The sequence below is a fragment of the Peromyscus californicus genome, unplaced genomic scaffold (genome assembly GCF_007827085.1).
Source record: "Peromyscus californicus insignis strain IS unplaced genomic scaffold, ASM782708v3 Scaffold_8__1_contigs__length_139910024, whole genome shotgun sequence".
Taxonomy (NCBI): Eukaryota; Metazoa; Chordata; class Mammalia; order Rodentia; family Cricetidae; genus Peromyscus; species Peromyscus californicus.
In genome coordinates, this window is record NW_026294606.1 from 125,955,503 (window position 1) to 125,978,965 (window position 23,463).

The following is a 23,463-nucleotide window of genomic DNA, read 5'->3' on the forward strand; positions in this document are numbered from 1 at the left end:
AGCTATAATGATTTACACTCCAAAACAACATAGAAAAATTCCCTATTTTCTGCATGTTCTCCCAACATTTTTGTTCTTTCTGATAATAGTTATTCTAACTGTGGAGAGACATCTCATTGTGCTTTTGATTTGTAGTTCTCTGATGACTGATGACATCGAGCATTATTTCTTTATTTACTGGTCATATACACTTGTTTCTTTTGAGAATGTGTACCAGATCATTTGCCTATTTTTAAGTTGTACTGTTTGCTTCATGTTGCATTTTTGTGCCTTTTCTATACCCAGATGTACAGCCTTTGTCAGATAAATACAGCCAGTATTTTGTTCTTTGATCTTAATGTTTCCTTTGCTATTTGTTTATTTTTGCTTTTCATTTTTATGCCTTTGGGGTCATATCCAAAAACATCACCTGTAACTGTTTGCCCTGTGTTCCCTTCTGGTATTATAGCTTTGTAGTTTCAGATCTTATATTTTCATTTTTGAAGCATTTTAACTCAGTAACCTATATCCCCACATTTGTTGAAGAGGCTATACTTCCTCCAGTTAACTGTTTTGATGCCATTGTTGGTAATCTGTGAGTCTCTGATGGAATTTCCGTTTTCTCCCACTGTTTTGTGTGTGATATTGTCAGTGCCATGCTGTCTGGTAGTTTGTCTTGAGACTGGGATTGTGATGCCTCAGCTTTGTTCCTGGTACTCATGGTTATTGATTGTTTTGGCTGTTCATCCTCCTTTGTGGTTATATATGAGTTTCTCCCTTTAGATCTAATGTTTGCTGTATATAACTAAGTAAGAGTGTTAGGAGCATATCAGTTTGCAATTTACTTCTTCCTGATGATCTCTTAATCATTGTACAGTGGCCTTTTGTATCTTTTTACAATTTGTCACCTAAAAGCCCATTTTATTTATGTATACCTACCACTCTGTTTTGTTTTCCATTTTAAATTTACACCTTCTCTCACCCCTTCATTTTCATTTTATGTATGTCCTTCAAATGAAGTCAGCTTCTTGCAATCAGAGTATCATTCATTGGGTCTAATTTTTACCCTTTCAGGAAGTCTGTATCTTTTAACTGGGAAATTCAATCCATTTATATTGAAATTCCTTACTGCTAAATAAAGATATGCCCTTGGCATCCTTTTGGGCTATGTTTTGTAGATCTTTTGTTCCTTTCTTGTTCATCCTTTTCACTTGGTTGTTTTTCTATTGATAGGATTTGATTCTTTCTTTTTCTGTGTATATATGCCTTGCTGGTGATACTTGTGTGTCTGCATAACTTCATGGTGGTAGTTTCCATCTTTTGCTTCTACTATAGGAGTTTCTTAAGTATTTCTTATAGAGCTGTTATGGTAGTGGTAAGTTGTTTTGTCTTTTTCTAATTTTTATTTTATATGTATGGGTGTTTGCCTACGTTTTTCGTGTATCATATATGTGCCTTCACCTAGAATTGGAGTTACAAATGGGTGTCAGCCATCTGGTGCTAGGAATCGAACCCAGGTTCTCTGAGAAAGAACCCATGCTCTTAACAAATCTCTTCAGCCTCAGGTTCTCTTGTTTTTTGCTTGTCTTAAGAAAAAAATCTACTTTTCCTTGTTATCTGAAGGAAATTTTTGGTGTGTATATTATACTACAGTGGTATTTTTTTTCTTTGAACATATCATTCCATTCTCTCCTGGCCTGTAACATTTATGCATAGTAAGTCTGCTATTAGTTTAAAGAGAATCCCTTATAAATAATTATTTTATATTTAGATTTCTGTCTTTGTCTTAGATTTTTGACAGTTTTGACTATGATATGCCTCTGAGAGGGCTGCTATTATTATTACTATTATTTATTATTATTATTATTTAATATATTTGAGTCCTATAAATGTCCTTTTCCTGAAGATGCAAGATTTATAAAATTTTCAAAAATAAGTTCATTAACTTTTCTATACCCCTTCTTTCCTTTCCTTCTCCTTTTGGTTCATTGGCAACTAAAATACACATGCTTCCTTGGTTCGTGATCTCCCATAAGTGTCAAAGATGCTTTTCAAATATTCTTCATCTGTCTGGGTTATTTCAGGACTTGGTCTTCATGCTCAGTGATCTTACTTTTGTCTATAGTTTTTCTGCTCAGGCGTTGCATTGTTGGGGGTTTTTTGTTGTTGCTTTGGTGTGGTTTTTTTAGTTTATTAACTCTTTTACTACAAATTCTCCAATTCGTTTTAATTCCCCTTGCTGGATTTCTCATTCACATCACAGCCTGTCTTACCAGTTTCTCTGAATTGACTGACTGTATTCTCTTGTATTTTACTATGTTTTCATATTCTTTAAAGAACGTATAACTTTTTACTACATTTACGTGTGTGTGTGTGTGTGTGTGTGTGTGTGTGTGTGTGTGTGTGTGTGTGTTTGCACTCACAGACATGCTATAGTGCACCTGTGGAAGTCGAAGGACAACTTGGGGAAGTCAGTTCTCTCTATCTATCATCTGGGTCTTGGGGATCAAAATCTGGTAATCAGGCTTATAACTGTTTTTTTTTAGCCACATCTTGCTGGCTCTCTTTTCATATATTTTAATTCTTGAGAAATTGGCCAATCTTTTCTTTGTGGTTATCATGTTTCTTTAGAGATGACATGTTACCTAGTTGGTTTGTTGAGCTTATTTGTTTGTTTGTTTGTTAGTATTGCTTGTGTGCATTTGATGATTATTTACCTCTACCAATTTTATGGGATAACTTTCAAAGTAAAAACCTTTCTCTTTGTAATATCACCTAAGGTATCAGGTTGTAAGCTTCCATTCCAGATGTTTGCTTTAATGTAGGTCCATGTAACATTTTCAGCTATTACTAGCCTTGGCAGTGTCTGTATTTATGGACTAGGCCTTACTCTGCTGAACATGAGCCCTGTTGTTCTATGTGCTTTATTAACCCCTAGTAAAGTTGTTTACTTCTCTGAACTCTGACTCTGCCACATATCCACTGTGGCCAATGCCCTGCCCCAAACAGTCTAATGAAATAGGTCTTATTTTTCCCTCTGGTCCTCTGTTGTGAAGGGAAACACAACAGGCTCCTCTAGTCTATGACCTGGTGACATCACATGATGCAGACATCTTGTGAGACATGACTTTCTATTCAGAAGTTCTGAATTGAAACTTCAGCCATGCTTTTATTTCACCGTTTCTTCAGTTTCCAGATTTCCTTTTAATATTTTGTAATATTTTTCCAAATTCCTCATTTGTTTCACATTTTTTTTCCTAATTTGATAGAATTACTTGTCTGTATGCTCTTGTAAACTAGTTGAATTTCCATGGAATCATCATTTCAAAGTCTTTATCATGCCCTTTTTGGTAACATTTTATTCGTGCTCTTAGAAATACTGCATTTTGTGGAAGCATCATGTTGCCTTGTGTTTTAATAATTGCTGTTTTACTTCACTGATAATTTGCCCATCTATTGAAATTAGTTGTTCTTACCAGTTTTTATAAAATCTCTTTCATGGTAGACCACATTCTTCTGAGAATGAGTTTGGTGTTGTCTTTGGGGTTGATTTGTTAGGCTTGGCTTCCAGTTGGGCACTGTAGTAGAGTCTTTTTGAGCAGTGATCGATGGTTTTGGTCAAGGAAGATAACTTGGACAAATGGGGTTGGAAGCACTGTAGTAGCAGAGACAGAAATAGTGCACACAGCAGTGGAATGGACCCTCAGTGCGGCGATTCCACCTCAGTCACTCCAGGGCTGTTGAGAGTGTGAGGTATGTCCCCAGGACCCAGGGCTGAACACTACCAATACAAGGGCTTCTAGCAGTCAGTAGTGTCTCCGGTATTGTTATCCTTAATATATGAGTCCTTAAGCCCTGCTTGAACAAACTCCATTGACAATGTGGGTCTTTTGGTGGTTCTAGGAGTGGTGCTGCTGTATGGCTCATGATAGAATCATCTGGAAGCAAGGACCAGTGAGACACACATCCTCAGTTTTCCTGATAACACAGCATGATAGTAGCCAGCATCAATAACAGGAGTCATACAAAACAGGAGGTTCATTCTTAGGAGTGAACTACACAAGGACAACATACTATGGCATAGAGGAAGTTGGGGTTAGAGACTGCTGTGTTATTCTTAAGCCTGATGGTAGCATACAACAGCAGCAGATAATAAGATGGCAGAGCCAGGTTCCTTGGTTTTCAGAGCTGGGTCATTGACCCCTGCTATGCTAAACAACATGTTTTCTATAGTGTAAGACACTGCATAAGCTTGGATACTAGGTTCATAATTGCACTGCTGAGTCTAATTGGGTTTGTGAGTTTACAGCCTTTTTTGTACAAGTAGTTTGATATGTGTTTGGGCTTCCAAAGATGTGGGTGTGGGTATGGGGGTTGGGTGTGTGTGTGTGTGTGTGTGTGTGTGTGTGTGTGTGTGTGTGTGTGTGTAAGTCTGCCCTCTAGGGTAGTATTAATTCTAACAATGGTTTGTTTTTCAAGATGGGACCATGCTGCAACAGTGTGGACCTGGGCACTGGAAACAATCTAAGTTCTTTGTTTAAAGCATACTGTGCCAACTCTAAGCAAGTCTTCTAACTGGGAGAGCTCCATCATTCTCCTGAAGCTAAAATTGATGGCCTCCTCACCAATAGCATCTGCTAGGCTGTCTCATTTTCCCTTCCCACTATTAGTGAGTCTTCCCAGACAGAGAGCCTGAATGGAAATTTCCAGTACTTTGTTCCTCTTTCTATGTTGCCAGCTCAGATTTCTGGGTCTTAACATGGTTTCTGAGTCTCCCTCGTTGAGACCTAATGTCTTCCTTCAGCCACTCACCTTGAAATGCTGCTGTTCAGTTGTTTGAGCTCTGCTGTAAGAGCTGACCACTAACCACCTCTATTTAGCCATGATGGAATCATCCACACTTAGTATTTCATTTCTAACCAACCATGCTTAGCCATCATGACGTTTTTGTCACATTGTCAATTGGTGTGGCCATAGCTGTCGAATGCACTGTCCTTATAGTTAGAATTTAGCCCATATTCATGTAAAAGCCTGAAATATTAGATACCAGAATACTATCTCAAGACAGGGAGAGATACCTTTGCTGGCCTAACTATGCTGTTCATCACATTAGGTGGTCCAACTCTACATTCTCGCCTGCTTTTTTCAGTCACTTTGGGTAGCAGTTGCTATCGGTTTGATTCCCTGGGAAACAGACTCTGAGAAGCTCCTTATAGGAAGTTTCATTTTAGGAAATATTCTATTAATGGATGAGAAGAAAAGGAACCAGAGTTGTATTTTGATCTAATGTCACTTAAAATTTCAACTGACTATAACTATATGCGAGCTGTGAACATAGAGGCAATGACCACACAGGGTTACCCTGAATTCTTTGTGGATCCATGCTCTTGCCAGTAAACTGACAGGTTATTGAGTGTGGGTTTCTCAAAACCTCTTCCAAATACTGACTACTTAGGGCTGTCTAAGAGCAGAACTACCCACAGCTCTTCAGGTAAATCCTTCACTCCTGAGAGGTGATCTGGGAGCATCCATTAGCATTATCTTGGGTGCATTTTCTTTCATTTTATTGTGTAACTTACTCTTACCCATCAGAGAGACAGAGGCTTTGTTGCTTTCTTGACTAAACTTTTTTCTTTTTTATTACATGTATTTATTGTATGTGTGGTGAAGTGGGGGTGGGGGTACACCCCTGTGGAGGGCAAAGAACAATTTACTAGTCAATTAGCTGCTTCTACCTTGTGTGACCTTCAAATCAAACTCAGGTTATCAGTCTTGGTGGCAATCATCTTTAGCCACTGAGCCATCGTGTAGGTCTCTAATGTTGTTTTAATTATCTTTTAGAATTTCACACATAAGAACTAAATTTACATCATTTCCACCCCTTCCACTCCCTTTTTCAACTTTTCTCATGTCTCTTTCACTATCTCTCAAATGCATGACCTATTATTTATTTATATGTATATGTATATATGTATGTATATATGAATACAACCTTTTGAGTCCCTCTGGTGTTGTTTAGGGCTGACTACAGGGTTGACCTATGACCTATCAGGATTATCAGGCTTGTCCCTGGAGAAGACTGATTCTAATATTTATGTATGCACATATACACACGGACACATACGTATATATAGATACAACCTTCTGAGTCCAATGAATATTGTTCATATGAATATGTGTTTAGGACTGACTACAGGGGGGCTTCTGACTATCAGGGTTATCAGACTTGTTGCTGAAAAAGCCTGATTCTCCCTCTCTGAGTACACATCAGTTGCCTTAGTTCTTCATTTAGGGATATGGCCTTGTGAGAGGCAACCTTGGCATGTCAGCTAGTATTGTCATTGTTCAGGTTATTGCTGCAGTTTCATGGATGCAGCTTCCCTATCATACGTAGAAGACACTGTCTCATAGCTGATGTCCTAAAGATTTTTTCTAGTAGTTATTTTATTCACTCTGAAATATGATTGATTCTTTATAATGAGTTATCAATAATTAATCATTTCTATTTTATTTCTCCAAGTAGTAAACATTTTTCTATAACCTCTTTACATAATTCAAAACTGAAATGAGATTTTTTTTTAAATCTATCTACAAGGCACTTCAAGTATAGCTTTACTACACTTCCTCATGTAGCTTTAGTGCTTTACACAGTTTTAACAAGCAGCTAGTGAAACTATAAAAATAGTAGCACTGTATGTTATAGTTCTTAAATTTTTCAAATATGCACAAAGCAAGAAGTTAATAATTTACCACATTTTATGCGATCACTATGCTAAGACTCATACAGCACCAGCAGGAAAAAGGAATTGTCTTCTAACAGTGGCAATAAATTGCTTGCTGCTATCTACTATGTGTGGTAACAAAGTAGCTCCAGGCCCCTGAAGATCTGCACTGAGCCTTTGAATCTTTGTCCAGAAGATTCTAGCTCCTTTACCACTAAACAAGCCCACCGTTTTAGTGACATGTGCCATTTAGTCTGAAGAACTCTGACCTGTGCCCAGTTGTCCTGTAGTAGAGGCATGGCTGCCTCTCTTCTGCGTTTACTGCTTTCAAGGATCTCAGGATTTATATCAAATGCATTTTTAGTGATTCTGATTCTTCTGTGAGTAATAATCCTTATTAATCCCAAATCACTTTAATATGCTGATTGCTACCTTTTCTTTTCTATTCTTTCTTTTTTTGTTTGTTTTGGGGTTGTTTTTTTTTGTTGTTGTTTTGTTTTTCAAGACAAGGTTTCTCTGTGCATTCCTGGCTGAACTAGAACTTGAGCTGTAGACCAGGCTAGCCTCAAACTCAGAGATCCACATGCCTCTGCCTCCCAAGTGCTGGGATTAAAGGCATGTGCCACCACTGCCCAGCTATTGCTACCTTTTCAAATCATTTAAAAGCATTATCGTGTACATTCTTCTTAGTAGTCACCATGACCAGTATATTAGTCAGAGTTTTCTAGAGTAACAGAATTTATAGAAAGTATATATATATATATATATATATATATAGAGAGAGAGAGAGAGAGAGAGAGAGAGAGACAGAGACAGAGAGAGACAGAGAGAGAGAGAGTGTGTGTATATATATGTATATATAATGGGATTTACTAGAATGACTTACTGTGGCCCAACTAGTCCAAAAATGGAGGTGTGTGAATAGAAGGTCCAAGAATACAATGGTTACTCCATCCACAAGGCTGTCTCAGCTGGGCTTTAGTATATGCCAGAATCCCAAAGAAGTAGATTCTAATGCCGGTGAAGGAATGAACTTGCTAGTGAGAGCAAGAGTAAGCAGGAAAAGAATAAGAAGAGGAAGAGGAAGAAGGAAAAAGAAGAAGAGGAGGAAGAAGGAAAAAGAAGAGGAAAAAGGAAGAAGAAGCAGAAGATTGGAAGTGGATCTTCTCACTTCAAATGATTTAATTAAGCAAAAAATCACTCACATGTATGCCCATCCATTTTGGTGTTTAGTTAATTTCAGATATACTCAGGTTTACAACCAAGAATAGCTATCACAGCCAATCACATTTAATTGCTCAATAATAATTTGAACACATACTCTTTCCAAGTACATAGAAACCACAGAAATAATCAATTAAGCAAGACTCCCACACCCAAGAAACTCCAAAGACATGTGTGAATTCAGAATGTCACCATGGAGTAACAGTGGGGAAAATGCTGCGCCTCAAGGAAAGATCTGGAAGGAAAGGGAGAAATTTGAGCCAATTTTGAAGAATTCATTTACAAGGTGACTCTGAAGTATAAGAGTATCTTAGGGTTTTTACTGCTGTGATGAAACATCATGACCAAAGCAACTTGGGGAGGAAAGGGATTATTTGGCTTACCCATCCTAAGTCACGGTCCACTGAGGAAAGCCAAGGCAGGAATGAAACTGGGCAGAAGCTGATACAGAGGCTGTGGAGCAGTGCTACTTGTGGGCTCACTCTTCATGGCTTGGCTCAGTCTGCTTTCTTATAGCACCAAGGTCACAAGCCCAAGATGGTACCACCCACAATGGGCTGGATCCTCCCACATCAATCACTATTTAAGAAAATGTTCTACAGGCTACATCCCAGTCTTGTGAAGGCATTTTCTCTATTGCAGTTCCCTCCTCTCAGGTTCCTATAACATGTGTTAAGTTGACATAAAACTAGCCAGCACAAAGGGCAAGTACAGATGGAGTGCACATGTAGATGCAAGTAGACGGGGAAAGTATGGTAAAATCCGATGGCAACTGCTCTGTTAGAGTGTACCTGTGTGAGTAGGAGGGAAGGAGCAGAGAAACAGATAATAAGGCTTTCCCATGGAAGATGAAAGATGTGTACTACAATCAGAATAAAAGGAATGAAAACAACTTCGCATTTGGTTAATTGTTGTAAGTGGAGAATGCATAGCCAAATGAGAGGAGATTGCTGGTAGGTTTGTCATCACCAAAATCCCAAATGCTGCCAAATAAATGTGAAAGTGAATACCTCAGCCAGAGTATGCCTGTGACAATAAAGGTATCAGTCATCTTCATCAAATGCTACAATTCTCTGTCTAGAGGCAGAGTGTCTTCAGACTGATCGTAGCAAATGCTGAGGATTTGATGTGTGGACATAAAAATTATTCTCCCCGGAGCCAGGAGTCTGAGTTCAGCTAATTATAAGAGTGAGCAAATTAGTTCAAGTTCTTTGAACCAAGCTATAATAATTACATACACCACCTTCATAAACTTGTATAAAATTTGACACAAAGTAATAAAATGTGACTGCTAGTTTCCTAAGCATCATGTTGGGGAAAAGCATTTCTTTAAAATATTCGTGGTCTGGAGTCATAATGAATAATAGCAATTTTAGAGCATATGAGAGTGAAACCACTTTAAAATTCCAAGAGTCACCTACTAGGCTTCAGACCTTTAATAGTCACTAGGTAAAATTGCTGTTATAAAAAAAAATAAGTTATATTCTTCAAATAAATGCTCATTTGCCTGACCTTGGCATTAAGAGGGTGTTTGATTTCTCTATCAACCTATTGTTTCCTAGAGACATTTTACCCATGCACTTTGTAGTCACTTCCTGTAGTGTTAGTTTATGAGGACAAACCTTTTGTTACTCAGAATAGTAAGCCTGACTTACTGCCCACTTAATGTGAGCTAAAAGATTTTGGGTGCTGAGATTGAACATGGTGCTGGACCATCCTGTGATAGACAGAGGCAGCTTTAAGGGTGAAAATGTAAACTGATTGTGCTCGAAATAGTGTACCTTGAAATAAAAGAAGATTTAAGAGCCAGGTGTGGTGGCGCACGCCTTTAATCCCAGCTCTCGGGAGGCAGAGGCAGGTGGCTCTCTATGTGTTTGAGACTACCCTGGTCTACAGAGGGAGTTCCAAGACAGCTAGGGCTACATAGAGAGACTTTCTCAAAAATAAAATAAAATTTTAAAAGCTAGGACCAGGCTTATAGGTGAAAGATAGTGGTTTATTGACATGTATAAACCTGAGTTCTATCCCCATCTCTACAAAAAAGGAACAAAAAGAAAAAGCTGGAAATAATTGTCCCTGAAAATACAGATTGCATTTGGAGGTCTCATAGCAAATGTGCTCTTAACAATGAAGAGTACATTTTTCTTAATTGTTCTATTCAAGGTCATCTGCATTTTTTAAAAATGTGATCAAATTTGCTAAAATATAATCAAACAATTTATGTTAAGGTAGAAATATATTAATAACTATTCTATGTATGGCTTCTTCCTGCTTTTAAATGTATAAACATCAGTATGACTACAAAAATTTACATCGCTGTTTGTTTTCCTTCTAGATTTATTCCTCACAACATTGTCTGCCTCTAATACCTTCCAGTTTGAGATATGGGAAAATCTGGTAAGAAATCATTTCTCTGAAGCATTTTTAAATTCTCGCTTTGCATAAAGGCACACAGTCTTATAAAATGAGGTTACTGTGATCATGTGGTTGGTTGCAGTAATAAACAGAAGAGCATTAAGAGCCCTTGCTTGCATTGCTGCACTCAGACTACTGAATACTGAAGGAAGTGGTTGCTTAAGCATCAGGTTCTGCAGGTCTTTAGGCATGACTGCCAATTAAAGCAATAAGCCTGCTCTAATGGGGATGTTAACAGGACCCCTGCTGGCCTGACAGCTGTTGAAAGAGGATACTGACATTTAATTTTTCAGCTTGATGATTTGTGAACTTTTTTTAAAAAAGTAATTTTTTTCTCCTCACCTTTAGGCTTACATAATTACATGGAGAACTAAATAATTGGGAGAGATAAGAGAAGATGGGATGGCATAATCAAAATACATTATACAACTATATGAATGTGTCAAAAAAACAAAATTAATTTTTAGAAGAATAATTAAAAACAAATGACAATTTACTGCCAGGTTGACTGAGATTAAGGAGTCTTTCCCCATAGGTGTTAATAGTTAATAAGTTTTCAAGGCAGTTTCATGCTTTGATTTTTAGCTTAATATAGGTCATATGAAAGATAAATTAACAAAGAGCAAACCACCAGAAATATCAAAGCCAATTTCAAGCTGCATGATGGAAAGTAGAATTCAAGGTCAGTAAAAATGGCCAACTCAGTGACATTTGTCACATATTAGTCAAGTATGAAAGTCTCATTCCTCATGGAAAATGGGCTAAATAGTCTGTTCAGTAGAATATTTGCGAGGAAAGCACAAGGGTGCAGAGTAGGCATCAAAGTTTAGTTTTAGACTTTTTGATTTTCCACCTAATTACTCCTGATTATCTGGTTGTCTTTTATTCAGTCCAAATTAAAGCCATTCCCTAGATTTTATGAGAATTCTGATAGTAAATAATCAGTTGTAGCAAATGTACAGCACAAACTCATGGGAAGAGATTGCTGGAAAGTCACTTCTTGTTATGTTGTTTTTTGTTGTTTGTTTGTTTTTCAAGACAGGGTTTCTCTGTGTAACCCTAGCTGTCCTGGATCTTACTCTGTAGCCCAGGCTGGTCTTGAACTCACAGAGATCCGCCTGCCTCTGCCTCCCGAGCGCTGGGATTAAAGGCGTGCGCCACCAGTGCCCGGCCTTTTTTTCCCTTTAGTTGTCTCCTGCCCCCCAAAGGCCAATGATGTTGCTATAGTTCCTGTTCAAGCGGGATCAAAGCCTCTGACTGCCTCTAGGTGACTCACTCAGTTGGTTTTTAACAGGGCAGGGAAAGGTGAGAAAAATGGTGGAATACACAGTAACCTTGGTCAGTGTCCTGGGTTTAAAATGTAACTGCATTTCTGTGTCTGATGACAGAAATCTTGTTAGTGTATTTCTTATAGTTGACACTAAGACTCGCACTGCTAAAGAACACTTGCTTGAAGATGGCCTTTCATTCCTACCTCAAGTAAATCTCGAGCTTAGAGCACACAAGACCTGTTTGATTAATTTATACTGGGGATGTGTGGGCAAGCCTTGATACAAATAAGTAGAATTTGTATATGAAATTATGAAACACTTTTACATGCACAGGACCCTCTCATTATAGCCTGATTTACAGGTGATCAAGCATAGCAAAACGAGGTTCATGAAGAATACAGATTCTTGATTGAGATCATTTGTCTATAAAATTTTTTCCTTTAAAGAAAACAAATATTTTTATTAACATAAACTAAGTTGTTTTAATAAAGTGACAGGGTCAATGAGTAACCATTAAAGTAAAAATTATCCAAACACTTGGATAAAAAGCTAGTCATGGTGATACATGTCTTTAATCCCAGCACTTGAGAGGTTGAGGCACACAGATCTCTGTGAGTTGAGGCCAGCCTGCTCTACATGGCACATTCCAGGCCAGGCAAGGCTATATAATGAGACCCTGTCTCAAGCAAAAATCAAAAATAAAACAAATAAAATAGCCAGGGAGCTAGAGAGACCACTCAGTTGTTATGAGCACCAGCTACTCTTTCAAGGACCCTGGGTTTGAGTTCAAATCTCAGCACCCACATGGTGGATCACAACTCCAGTCCTAAGTGATCCAGTGCTACCTTCTGGCCTCCACAAGCACTGCATGCATGTGATGTACAGACATAAATGCAGGCAGAACACCCATACGTATAAAATAAAAATTAAAATGTTTTTAAAAACAAAATCTTTTTAATTAAACACTTGCTAAAGATGGAAAGATGGGTTTGATTTAGGGAGACTACTTACAATGGGGCTTTGATATAGGGATGAGAGTATTGGGCTCAACTACAAATAAAAAAAAAATGTGAAATTTTTATAGCCAAGGAACAAAAGAATAACGTTACTAAGAGGAAAGAATGATCTTTGTCTGAACTCACTTAACAGGATCCTAGCTCAAGGCAAGCCAGAGCTATTAGTTAACTGAAGGAAGAAGGGGTTCTGGCCAACCTAACTTAGTTGCATTTTTTGTAATTCTATAAGGATGGAGATGAAAGGCCAGGTTTGAGCTAAGTAGAATTCTTAAAAGAGCCTAATAGAAGTTATACAAAGAGAGACCTTGTGTCAGTACTCACTAAGTATATCACTAATATAAATGAAGGGAAATATATATTGAAAATTAACTCAATAAGATAACAGTATTCATAAAATAGCTGTGTGGTGATATTATGTTCCCCAAAATATTGTGCACCCTAATAAACTTATCTGGGGTCAGAGAACAGAACAGCCACTAGATATAGAGGCCAGAAAATGGTGGCACACACGCCTTTAATCCTAGCATTATAGAGGCAGAGATCTGCCTGGATCTCTGTGAGTTCAAGGCCACACTGGAAACAGCCAGGTGTGGTAACAAGAGCCTTTAATCCCAGGAAGTGATGGCAGAAAGCAAAAAGGTATTTAAGGCATGAGAACAGGGAACTAGGCTGGTTAAGCTTTTACACTTTTAGCAGCAGTTCAGCTGAGATCTATTTGGATGAGGACTCAGAGGCCTCCAGTCTGAGGAAACAGGATCAGCTGAGGAATTGGCGAGGCGAGGAAGCTGTGGCTTGTTCTGCTTCTCTGATCTTCCAGCATTCACCCCAATACCTAGCTTGAGGTTCGTTCTTAATAATAAGACCTTTTAAGACTCATGCTACATAGCTGGCCAGTTTTAGTAAAAGACTGGTCAAGTACTTTGCAGTAATTTATCAGTTGACCAAATAGAACCTTAAATATATAAAGCCACATTAACTAGTAGAACACTGAAGCTGCAGCAGCAAGACTTTTCTAGAGCATATACATGCTCAGCTCAGTGATCACACTCTGAGAAATCAAGATGTGTGGTCCAGGACAGCCAAGACTGATATGTCAATGACGCCTCCTCACCAGGAGATGTGAGGAGAGAGATGAACCTTACATTACAGAAGCCAAAATATGAGGAGCAGTTGCCTCTCTCTGCCTCACCCAGGATTAGCAGTGAAGGCTTTAGGAAAGAGTCAGCTTTTGAAATGGCTAGTAGGGTTTTAGTGGGGAAGTCAGAGGAGGAGACAGGCAAGAAGTGATGTGTACAGAAATCACCAAATGCATTCAGAGAGTAGAAGAGAGATGATTTGAAATATTGAAAAGTAAGATTAGAAAAACTGCTTTAGACAAGATTAGCATGGTCTTGACTTCTACTCTAAGTAATTAGCTCTTTGTTAATCTATTAAGAAGCTATCAAATGGTTTCAGACTGAGAGGAAGATGAATGGAACTTTTGTTATCCCAGTTACTATGGCTACTACTCCATATCAGATGGTTTGATAGAGAATACCTGGAAGTGGTACAGTAATATGAGCAAGATTCACAGTAACTTAGGGAAGGTGAGTTACTTGAATACCATGTTGGAAATGGATGAAAAAAGGTAGCTATGAGAAGGTAGGATATATTGAGAAGGTAGGATATATATTAATGTAATGGTAACTTGTGCTGTGTTTCCACCACAGAAATAGAAAGGACAAAGGAAATAGCTAACATGGAGTGGGAAGAACCATAATTTAGAAGAGTGATTCACAGAATTGATTAGAGGTGTAGAACTGGAGTACAGGGGTGATAAGCATCATGGGACAATCGCAAAGAACAAGCAAACCACAAGAGTCTTCTGTGGCTCACTGTGACTCCTCTGATAATAAAGCTGGATAGGAGATTGGGATGCTTTTAGAGAAAGAACAAGAGGATTAAAGTATTTTTCTCTTGAGTTTCTCACTTGACAGATGAATGCATTATGATGGCCTAATTGATAGTTGTTTTCTTTTTTGTTTGTTTGTTTGTTTTGGTTTGGTTTTACAGGATGGAAACTTCTCTATCAGTAGTGTCTTTGAAAAACCTAAAAACCTGGTGGTGGTTGGACAGTCAGCATTTGCAGACTTCGGTAAGACTGCTTTTGCCTCTCAGTGCCCCCACGTTCCCAGTTTCAAAACACAGCAACCAAGGCTAGAAATGATCAAAATAACAGATTATCTCACTTCTGCCTTCCCTGCTTTCTCTTATGTGCTTATGTAGTGAAAGTAGGAGTGAACAACTTACAGAATGATAAAGAAAAAACTAAGTTAAGAATTTATTACCCAGTAAAGGTTTTTTTAACAAAATAGTTGTGAGAATTTTTGTCAGAGAATTTCTTAGTTCCTGTAAAATTGATTCTATCTTCAGTTACATGAACAACTCCATTAGAAAAGTCATATAATTTTACAGGATCATTAGCTCTTTCAAATTAAATGCAAAACTTAGACCTCTGTTATACTTAAATTGATATACTAAAAACAATGTAATAAAGCTGAAGTTTTGAAAGTAAGAGCCTTGCCTTTAAACAAATACAGTGTAAGTGGGAAGACCAAAGATAAATATCCCAAAAATAAATACAAGAACAATGAAAACAGTTACTACATATAAGAGGGGAAAGAGACTATAGTTCTTTTCTGAGTATGGAGTTGATACCACAGGAGAAGTGAAAACCAGCACATGGCTGGTCAATGGGAACTTGGACTGGACTTGGAAGTACCTATAAGGTTCATCTAAGTCTGTGGTAGCATGTGAATGGTATGGTTAGTGACCAGTAAACATACCAGTTTGGCTTGAATGGAGAGTTTCTGTAAAAATGTAGAAACATACAGATTGACTAAGCACTTTGGGTTATCGAAATGATTACAGTTAAGCAAAGACTAGTTTTATCCTGTATAATTTGTGGCAAATAGAACAGTTTTGAAGAATTGGTTAAAACCACATTTAGATATTGACTTCCAGAAATAAAGTTGAACAAAGCCTTTGATCTAGTGGAATGTGCTTAAGTAAATGCTTCTCAGGCCTTGGGAAGACTGTTGGAGTCTATGAGGCGCCTCGAGTTTTCTGTCCAAAGAGAGGCAGCTGGAAGCAGTTTTAGGACACTTAACTTCTGTCTATGGAAAGCAGTCAGGGATGGAGTTATAGCCACATGAGTAAATGAAGAGGCAGGTGCAGGAACCTACGAAGGAAGCACCAGGAAGTCAGCTAGTTGTTCGGACACTAGAATAGATGAAAAGTAAAATTGTTTTTCATTTGTCTTTAGGGTTGTTAGTTTTATGTACATGATTGTTTTGCTTTCATGTGTGTGTGTGTAATACATGTATGCTTGGTGCCTGTGGCAGTCAGAGGGTGGCGCCAGATTGCCTGACCTGGAGATCGAAAGCATTGTAGGCCTCCATGTGGGTGCTGGGAATGGAGCCCAAGTTCTTTGCAAGAGCAACAAGCATTGCTAACCACTGAGGCAACTCTCCAGCCCTCTTAAAAAGTAAAATAAATTTATTCTGGAAGACTTAAAGAATAATAATGGTACAATGTGTAAGACATGTAAAAATTAAATAAAGGTAGATTGCATACTTAAGTGCTTTAACCCTGTCACATTAATAAAGTGTATAGAAACAAAGCTGGAACATTTAGTAAGTCTAAACAGAGAAATAAAACCAAAGAAAGCTGGAGAATCCTCCCAGAGCCCAAAGATCAGGAGTTAAATGAACCCTCTAAGGAAGGCATAAAACAAAAACTGACAGAGGACAAATGATGGCAGGAGAGCTCAAGGTGGGCCAGAACCACTGGCAGGCAGAAAATGTGATGTCAGAGGATGGCAAGAGGAGGATTTAGAGTTTAGTGGCGTGTTACATTTACCAAGGTTACCATTTGTAGAACTCAGGGCCCTTATTGAGCTGTAGAAATCATGTAGTAAATGACAGCTGCCAGCGGGCACTGGGGAAAGTGCTGTGTCTTAGCCTCTGTTAGTGGGCAGTCATTGTGGAAAGTGTGTCTGCTAGAAGTCGCTTTGTTGTTCTAGTTTGTTTTGTGACTAGATCTCATTGTGTGGCCCTGGCTGGCATGAACTTGCTATATATGGTCTCGAAGTTCCATAATCCTCTTGCCTCTGCCTTCCAAGTGTTCTGATTATAGGTGTGTACTGCTGTGCTCAGCTCTGGAAGGCATGTTACATTTCATCTGTATCTGCCCTTTACATGCGAATGTTAGTTTTGTCTCTTCCTACATAGTCTCAGAATATCAAATTATAGAATTTCAAATAAGTCTCTCTTTATTAACTTATATAAAGCAAATACTTGGTAGAAATAAGGTACATTCTTCCAACAAAAAAAAAATTACATAAGGCTAGATTTAGAGAAAAATGTATTAATTTTGTATGTATATAATACCAGATCTAATGTGAAAAATCAAGAAAAAGCTGTATAGCTGGGCTGAGAGTTTAGCTCAGTTGGTAGAATGGCTTCCAGATATGCATAAAGCCCTGGTTTAGTCACTAGCACCACAAAAAGCAGGCATATTGGTGCACACCCACAATCCTTGCACTTGTTAAGTAGAAGCAGGGGATACAAAAGTAAAGGTCATCCACAGCTATATAGCTAGTAAATTTGAGGCCACCCTGGTCCACATGAGACCTCTGGTGGTTTGAATAAGAATGACCCCTAGAGGCCCAGGGAATGGCACTATTTGAAAGGATTAGAAGGTTTAGGAATTGTGGCCTTGTTAGAGAAAGTATGTCACTAGGGGTGGGGCTTTGAAGTTTCACAAGCCCATGTCAAGGCCAGTATCTCTCTGCCTTACTGCCAGCGGGTCAGGAGGTAGCTCTTGGCCACAGCTCCAGTGCCATGCATGCCACCATGCTCCCTGCCATTATGATAATGGACTGACCCTCGGAAACTAAGCAAGTCCCCAATTATATGCTTTCTCTTTTAAGGATTGCTTTGGTTATGGTGTCTCTTCACAGCAATAGACATTGACTAAGGCAAAACCCTATCTCAAAAAACAAACAAACACATGGCTACATAGCTGAAGGAAAAACAAAACCTTATGTAGGATATTGATATTTTCTAAATATGGAATCACTTCAAAACTCAATATTTATTATATATCCATATCTGATATTTTCATGTATCAGATCATCATAGTATCTGATACCTAGCTCTTTAACAAGAACTAGACATGACTTTGAAGCATCCATGTTGTTGTCTTAGTCTCCAGGTCTCTTATCTAAAGGGTCTAGTAAAACAGAAAACTTTATTATCCATGAGGTTATTAACACAGTGGAAAATACCAACCAATGTAAACATAGCGCTGTTTATTGTTAGTACCAAATCTGATACCGTTGTACCTACCATATTAGATAATTAAGAAGTATTAGGAAACTGTCACCAAAAGGTTCTCTTAGGAAATCTATATAATGCCTGGTAAAAATTTTCTTCTCATTTCTGGTTAACCATAGTAGACCAGAAAGGATTATATCAAAACAACACTTAGAGCACTCACATCCCCTCGGTTTACAGACAGGTCATTTAGTAACAGTCTTATAAATTAAATTTTCTTGTTGTTGCTTGATGGGGAATAAGAAGTCAGATAAACCATGTATAAAGATTTAAATTTTATATTTAATATATATGTTAATTAGCACCTGAATGTTCTTATTCTCTCTTACAAAAGAATTTTAAAAATCAAATACAATCAGTAGACAAGCAATAACTGTATCTTAAATGCAGTTGTAAAGGGGATGTTCTGGGTACAGTTATGTGACTTATTTAAGGATACCTTTAATTACAAATTTTCAAGTTAATACTGTTTTTATTTGTCTAATTCTTACATTTGAAATTTGGTTGTTCTTGTTAAGTAGCTTCGTTATTTTCTGTTATTGTTAAAAAAGAAAATAAAAGTAATGAACTCCAGTGAGGATCATCAATAAATCAGAAAAATCTTGGAGATCTTAGATATTAATTTTTAAATTTATTGCTATATCACTTTAATCACTAGTCATAACTTTTCAAGAAAATACAGAGTTACTTTAATAAGTATAATATGGACAAACTTATCAAGTGATGGGGCCAAGGAATCTGATTACCTTTTATTTTCTTTGGATGAATTGTATGGGCATTGGTTCAATCAAATAATTCAATATGTTCTTTAAAATCATGTTCCCATTTTTCTTCCATTTAGCTTCTTTCTCATTTTTAATGAAAAGTTTATACTACATACAAGATGTTAATTAATGTATTCAAAAATTGTCTTTGAGTGCCTGTCATGTGGATTAAATCTGTTTCACATATTTGACATTTGGCCATGAATGAAACATATGCTCATGAAATTTAAATTCTATTGAAGAAGAGATCTAAACAAAGTAAAAATATTTGAAAGGTAGGGAAAGAGCTGTGAGGAACTAAAACAGGGTACTGAAATGAGAAGTTGATAAAGGGTACTTTAAGTAACTGCTTGAAGATTGCATTTGAGCAAGACTTGGCTAAATGAGTTTGCTGTTCAAAGAGCAAAAAAGAAGACTGTCTCTTGGCAAGAACTTATATGGGTTTATGGACTATGGTAAGGAGTTTGAAAATTTCCAGATTAGTTAAAAGAACCTGTGGTAAAGGTGGAGCTCCAGGAGTCCCACTGAAGAGAGAGAAGGATTCTATGAGCAAGGGCATCAAAATCATGATGGGGAAACTTACAGAGACAACCAAACCAAACTAGTGGGAACTCATGAAATTTAGATCAACAGCTGTGGAGCCTTCATGGGACTGGACTAGGCTCTCTGCATAGCAAGACAATTGTGTAGCTTGATCTGCTTAAGGGACCTCATGGCAGTAGAATCAGAATCCATCCCTGGTGCATGAGCAGGCTTTTTGGATTCCACTATCTATGATGGGACACCTTGCACAGCCTTGAGGCAGGAGGAGGGGCTTGGACCTGCCTCTACTAAAAATGTATCTCGCCATGGGAGGTCTTACCTTCTTGTAGGAGGGAATAGGGGATGGGTTAGGAGGGGAAGACTTGAGGGGTGGGAGGAGGGAAGAGGGGGATCTTTGACTGATATATAAAATGAATAAAAAAGAATTTCTTAAAGAAAAAGAACCTGTGGTAAACCATTCAAGGACTCTGGATGAAGTGGAACCAGCACAATTCTAGGAAGTAGAAAGAAATGCTCACATTTGGTATATTGGAGACAAAGTTGGTAACACATACTGAAGGACTAGATGTGAAATCAAATTAAAATAAAAAATGATTTCTGTTATTTAGCTGGAACAGCTATCTGCATAGCAGTACCATTCAAGTATTTGTGTGCTTTTGACAAATTTTATACATAGTATTTTAGACAGTAAAATTGTCTGCTAAATACTCAAATGTAATACAAACAAGATATAAGCTCTGGAGACCCACTAGGTTTAACTAGTAGCAAAGCCTTGTTTCATCACCTTTTATAAGGTGGACAGTAGGTCGTAGGGCATTGAAGGAGCCTATGTCCATAGCATCTTGCCTCACCAAAACTGTTATTGTAACTTTCTCCAGCTACCTGGCCTCATGATGTTTTTCAAGTAGTCCCTTCTTGACCCATTTGCCCTTTCTCATCCTTCTTTATAAAATTGTCTTCCTCTAGATCTCCTCTTTGTTTACTATGTTACTACCTTCTGATTTCACTGAAATGTCACCATTTCCTGGAGGCCTTCCTTGACCACTTTGTTCAAAATTGAAAGCCATATGCCCAACACTGTGGACCCTATTTTCCTTACCTAGTCTCTCTATCTAACGTGCTATACATCCCACCTGTTGAACCCACAAAACTGTGCTCTATTGGTGTGGTTTACTTTTTACTGTTTCTGTCAAGTCTGGATCAATGCTGCTTATAAATGATATTTTAGAGATTATAATTACGTCGTATTCCCCTTATCTTCCTTCTCTCTAAGCCCTCCTATATACTGCCCCTTCCTCCCTTTTAAATTCATGCCTCATTTTTAATTAATTGATGGTGTATGTGTGTATATATTCATAAATACATAAATATTACCTGCTTAGCCTGTATAATGCTACTTACATGTATATTTTCAGGGCTGATCATTTAGGATTGTATAAACAAATGGTATCCTCTTCCCTGAGAAAGACTATTTCTCCCACTCCACATTACTTTGGGCAGGGTTGAACCCTCCTAGGCTTTCCCATCCACATTAGTATATCTGTTATTGTTCTTGTTCAGCTCATGATTATGTTGGTTAGACTTTGTATTAGTCAGGGTTCTCTACAGTAATAACTTATAAAATGAATATCTATATTATATATAACATATATATGCATTTTATATATAAAGAGAGGTGGGTATTTATGACTTATGAGCTGCAGTTCAGCTAATCCAACAATGTCTGGCTATGAACAGAAAGTCCAAGAATCCAGTAGTTGCTCAATCTCATGAGTCTGGATATCTCAGCTGATCTTCAGTATATACTGGAATCCCCCACAAATAGACTCTTATACCAGTGAAGGAATGGCAGGCAAAGCTTTCTTCTTCCATGTCCTTATACAGGCTTCCAGCAGAAGGTATGACCCAGATTAGAGGTGGGTTTTTCCAGTTTAAATGATCTAGATTAAAGGTATGTCTTCCACCTCAAGATCTGTATTAGAAGTAGCTCTTCCTACTTCAAATTAAACAAAAATCCCTCATAGATATGCCCTCCATTTGGATTTTAGTTAATTCCAGATGTAGTCAAGTTTATTATGAAGAATCGACATCACAAACATTATGGGAATAGATTCTCTGATATTCCTTGGAGACACAATTCCACCACAAACTCACTGTTCTTCTGGCTCTTAGAAATTTTTTGCCCCCCCCCCCCTTTCTGGAAAGATCCCTTAGCATTTTGGCATCAGGGGTCCTTAGGATATTATTTGAAGAATTTTAGGTAGTAAATTTGAGCTTGACTCTTAAAAACAAATTAGTTAATCAATGGAACTGTTTCATTTGCTTAAAATAATTCATCAAAACTATTTCGAACACACCCTTCTTCAGGGTCTAGCCAGGTAAATGGATAGAACTAGAAATCATATTGGTTGAGGTGATCCAGAAATACAAACATAACATGTTATCTTCCCTCTCATGTGAGCCTCTTAGCTCTTAAGTCTTCAGATATGATTCATAACCCAGAGTAACTGTAGAAACCAGGCAAGTAAACAGGGAGCATTGTAGGGGGTGGGGGAGCAATGGAGAGGTGAGTAGCATGTAACTAGTGATCTGAAGAAGAGATTAGGAAAAGCCAGTCTTCATATTTCCATTTTTCCAATTCTTGAGTTCTGACCACTGAAAAGCATGTTACCTTCAGCACTTACTAACATTTTAATAGAAAATGTTTATACAGCTTCTTAATATCCTTTTATATCTTTATACTGACAATTTTGTTTTCAGACATTTCTCCCTCTATCACTCCAAAGAAAGGTAATAATACTATTATAAATTTTTAGTAAACATTACATTTATATACATTGACATGTGGCAAATGAAGTGCTCAGAGAAGTTTTTCTTAGAGAAGTATTAAGAAGTATTCTTAGAGAAGCCTTGAAACAAATACTAATACTAAACGTAATTCATCAGTATTTCCATTCCATGTCACTGCAGATTACAGCCTCACTCCCATAACAGGCATGATTAGTCCCAGAATTTCTTTCTACTTTGTAGCACAAAGTTTCACAAGACATCTATTATGATGAGTCTTAGATGCCAGCCGTGGGTCTGATAAATACTTTGAATGTTTTTATTGAAAATGGTAATTGTGATGGCTGGTGTTAATTGTCAACATGAAAAAGTCTAGAATCATCTGGGAACTAGGTCTCTGAGCATGCTTGGGAAGGGTTGTCTTGATTTTGTTAATTAATGTGGGACAACCTGTATTAATTATAGGCAGGGAATCCTGAACTGATAAAAGTGGGGGAAGCCAGCTGAGCGCTGGCATGCATGCCTTCATTGCTCTGTTCTGAATATGATGCAATGTGACTGACTTCCTCAAGTTCCTGCTGGTGTGACATCCATACTCTGATGGACTGGAACCTGGAACTGTGAGCTGAAATGAACCCTTTATCTCTTCAGTTGCTTTTTTCTAGGTGTTTAATCGTAGCAACAAGAAAAGACACTAAGAGAAATTTATGTAAGAATTATAAAATTACTACTTTAGATTCTTGAATTTTTTATACATACTCAGCATTTAAAGCTGAGTTAGATGTTTTTAGGGAAAAGCTGGAACCCCAGTGTTCCTGAAACCTATGTGTAGGGTTTTATATGATAAATTCTTGACTTATGAATGAGTTTTTTATAAAGCCATACCTCAGACTTAATTACACAGTCTCAAACTACTGCACATTTAACTGGTTTTAGTGATGCCTATTAGTGTGAATGCAAAATTATCCCTTTGAATATAAAATTTCTACATAATAACGATGTCTTTTACACTCTTGCACATATTTCATAATTTAATGGATATCTTCAATATTTTGTAATATAACACCACTTAATTGAACATGTATCACTATAATTCCACTCTGATTAGTATAACAACCCATTTGAGTGCCCTGTGAACTTTACAATCTCTTCATTCTTTGATTTCTACAGCACTGTAATAGTGACTACTGAAGACACCTTGTCTATTCTTAGACCTACTAGATTCATACATCTAAGAAGATGGTGAAATGTATTTCTCTCTGGCAAATTATACCCGAGAGGAGTTCCCTGCTCTCAGTCAGAGGAATATAGAAGTCTGAATGCTATGAAGGAACTAAATGTCCTGTGCTATTTTCAAACAAGTT

At 37.6% G+C, this 23,463-nt stretch overlaps 1 protein-coding gene across 1 annotated transcript in view; it reads left to right on the forward strand.

Moving 5' to 3' along the window:
* Positions 1–23,463, forward strand: part of Itfg1 (integrin alpha FG-GAP repeat containing 1) — a 148,561-nt gene that overhangs the window by 66,016 nt on the left and 59,082 nt on the right. Inside the window, exons 7-8 of the mRNA XM_052729033.1 lie at positions 10,261–10,322; positions 14,680–14,761. Of these exons, the coding sequence (XP_052584993.1) occupies positions 10,261–10,322; positions 14,680–14,761 (144 nt within the window). The remainder of the gene's footprint in view (positions 1–10,260; positions 10,323–14,679; positions 14,762–23,463) is intronic.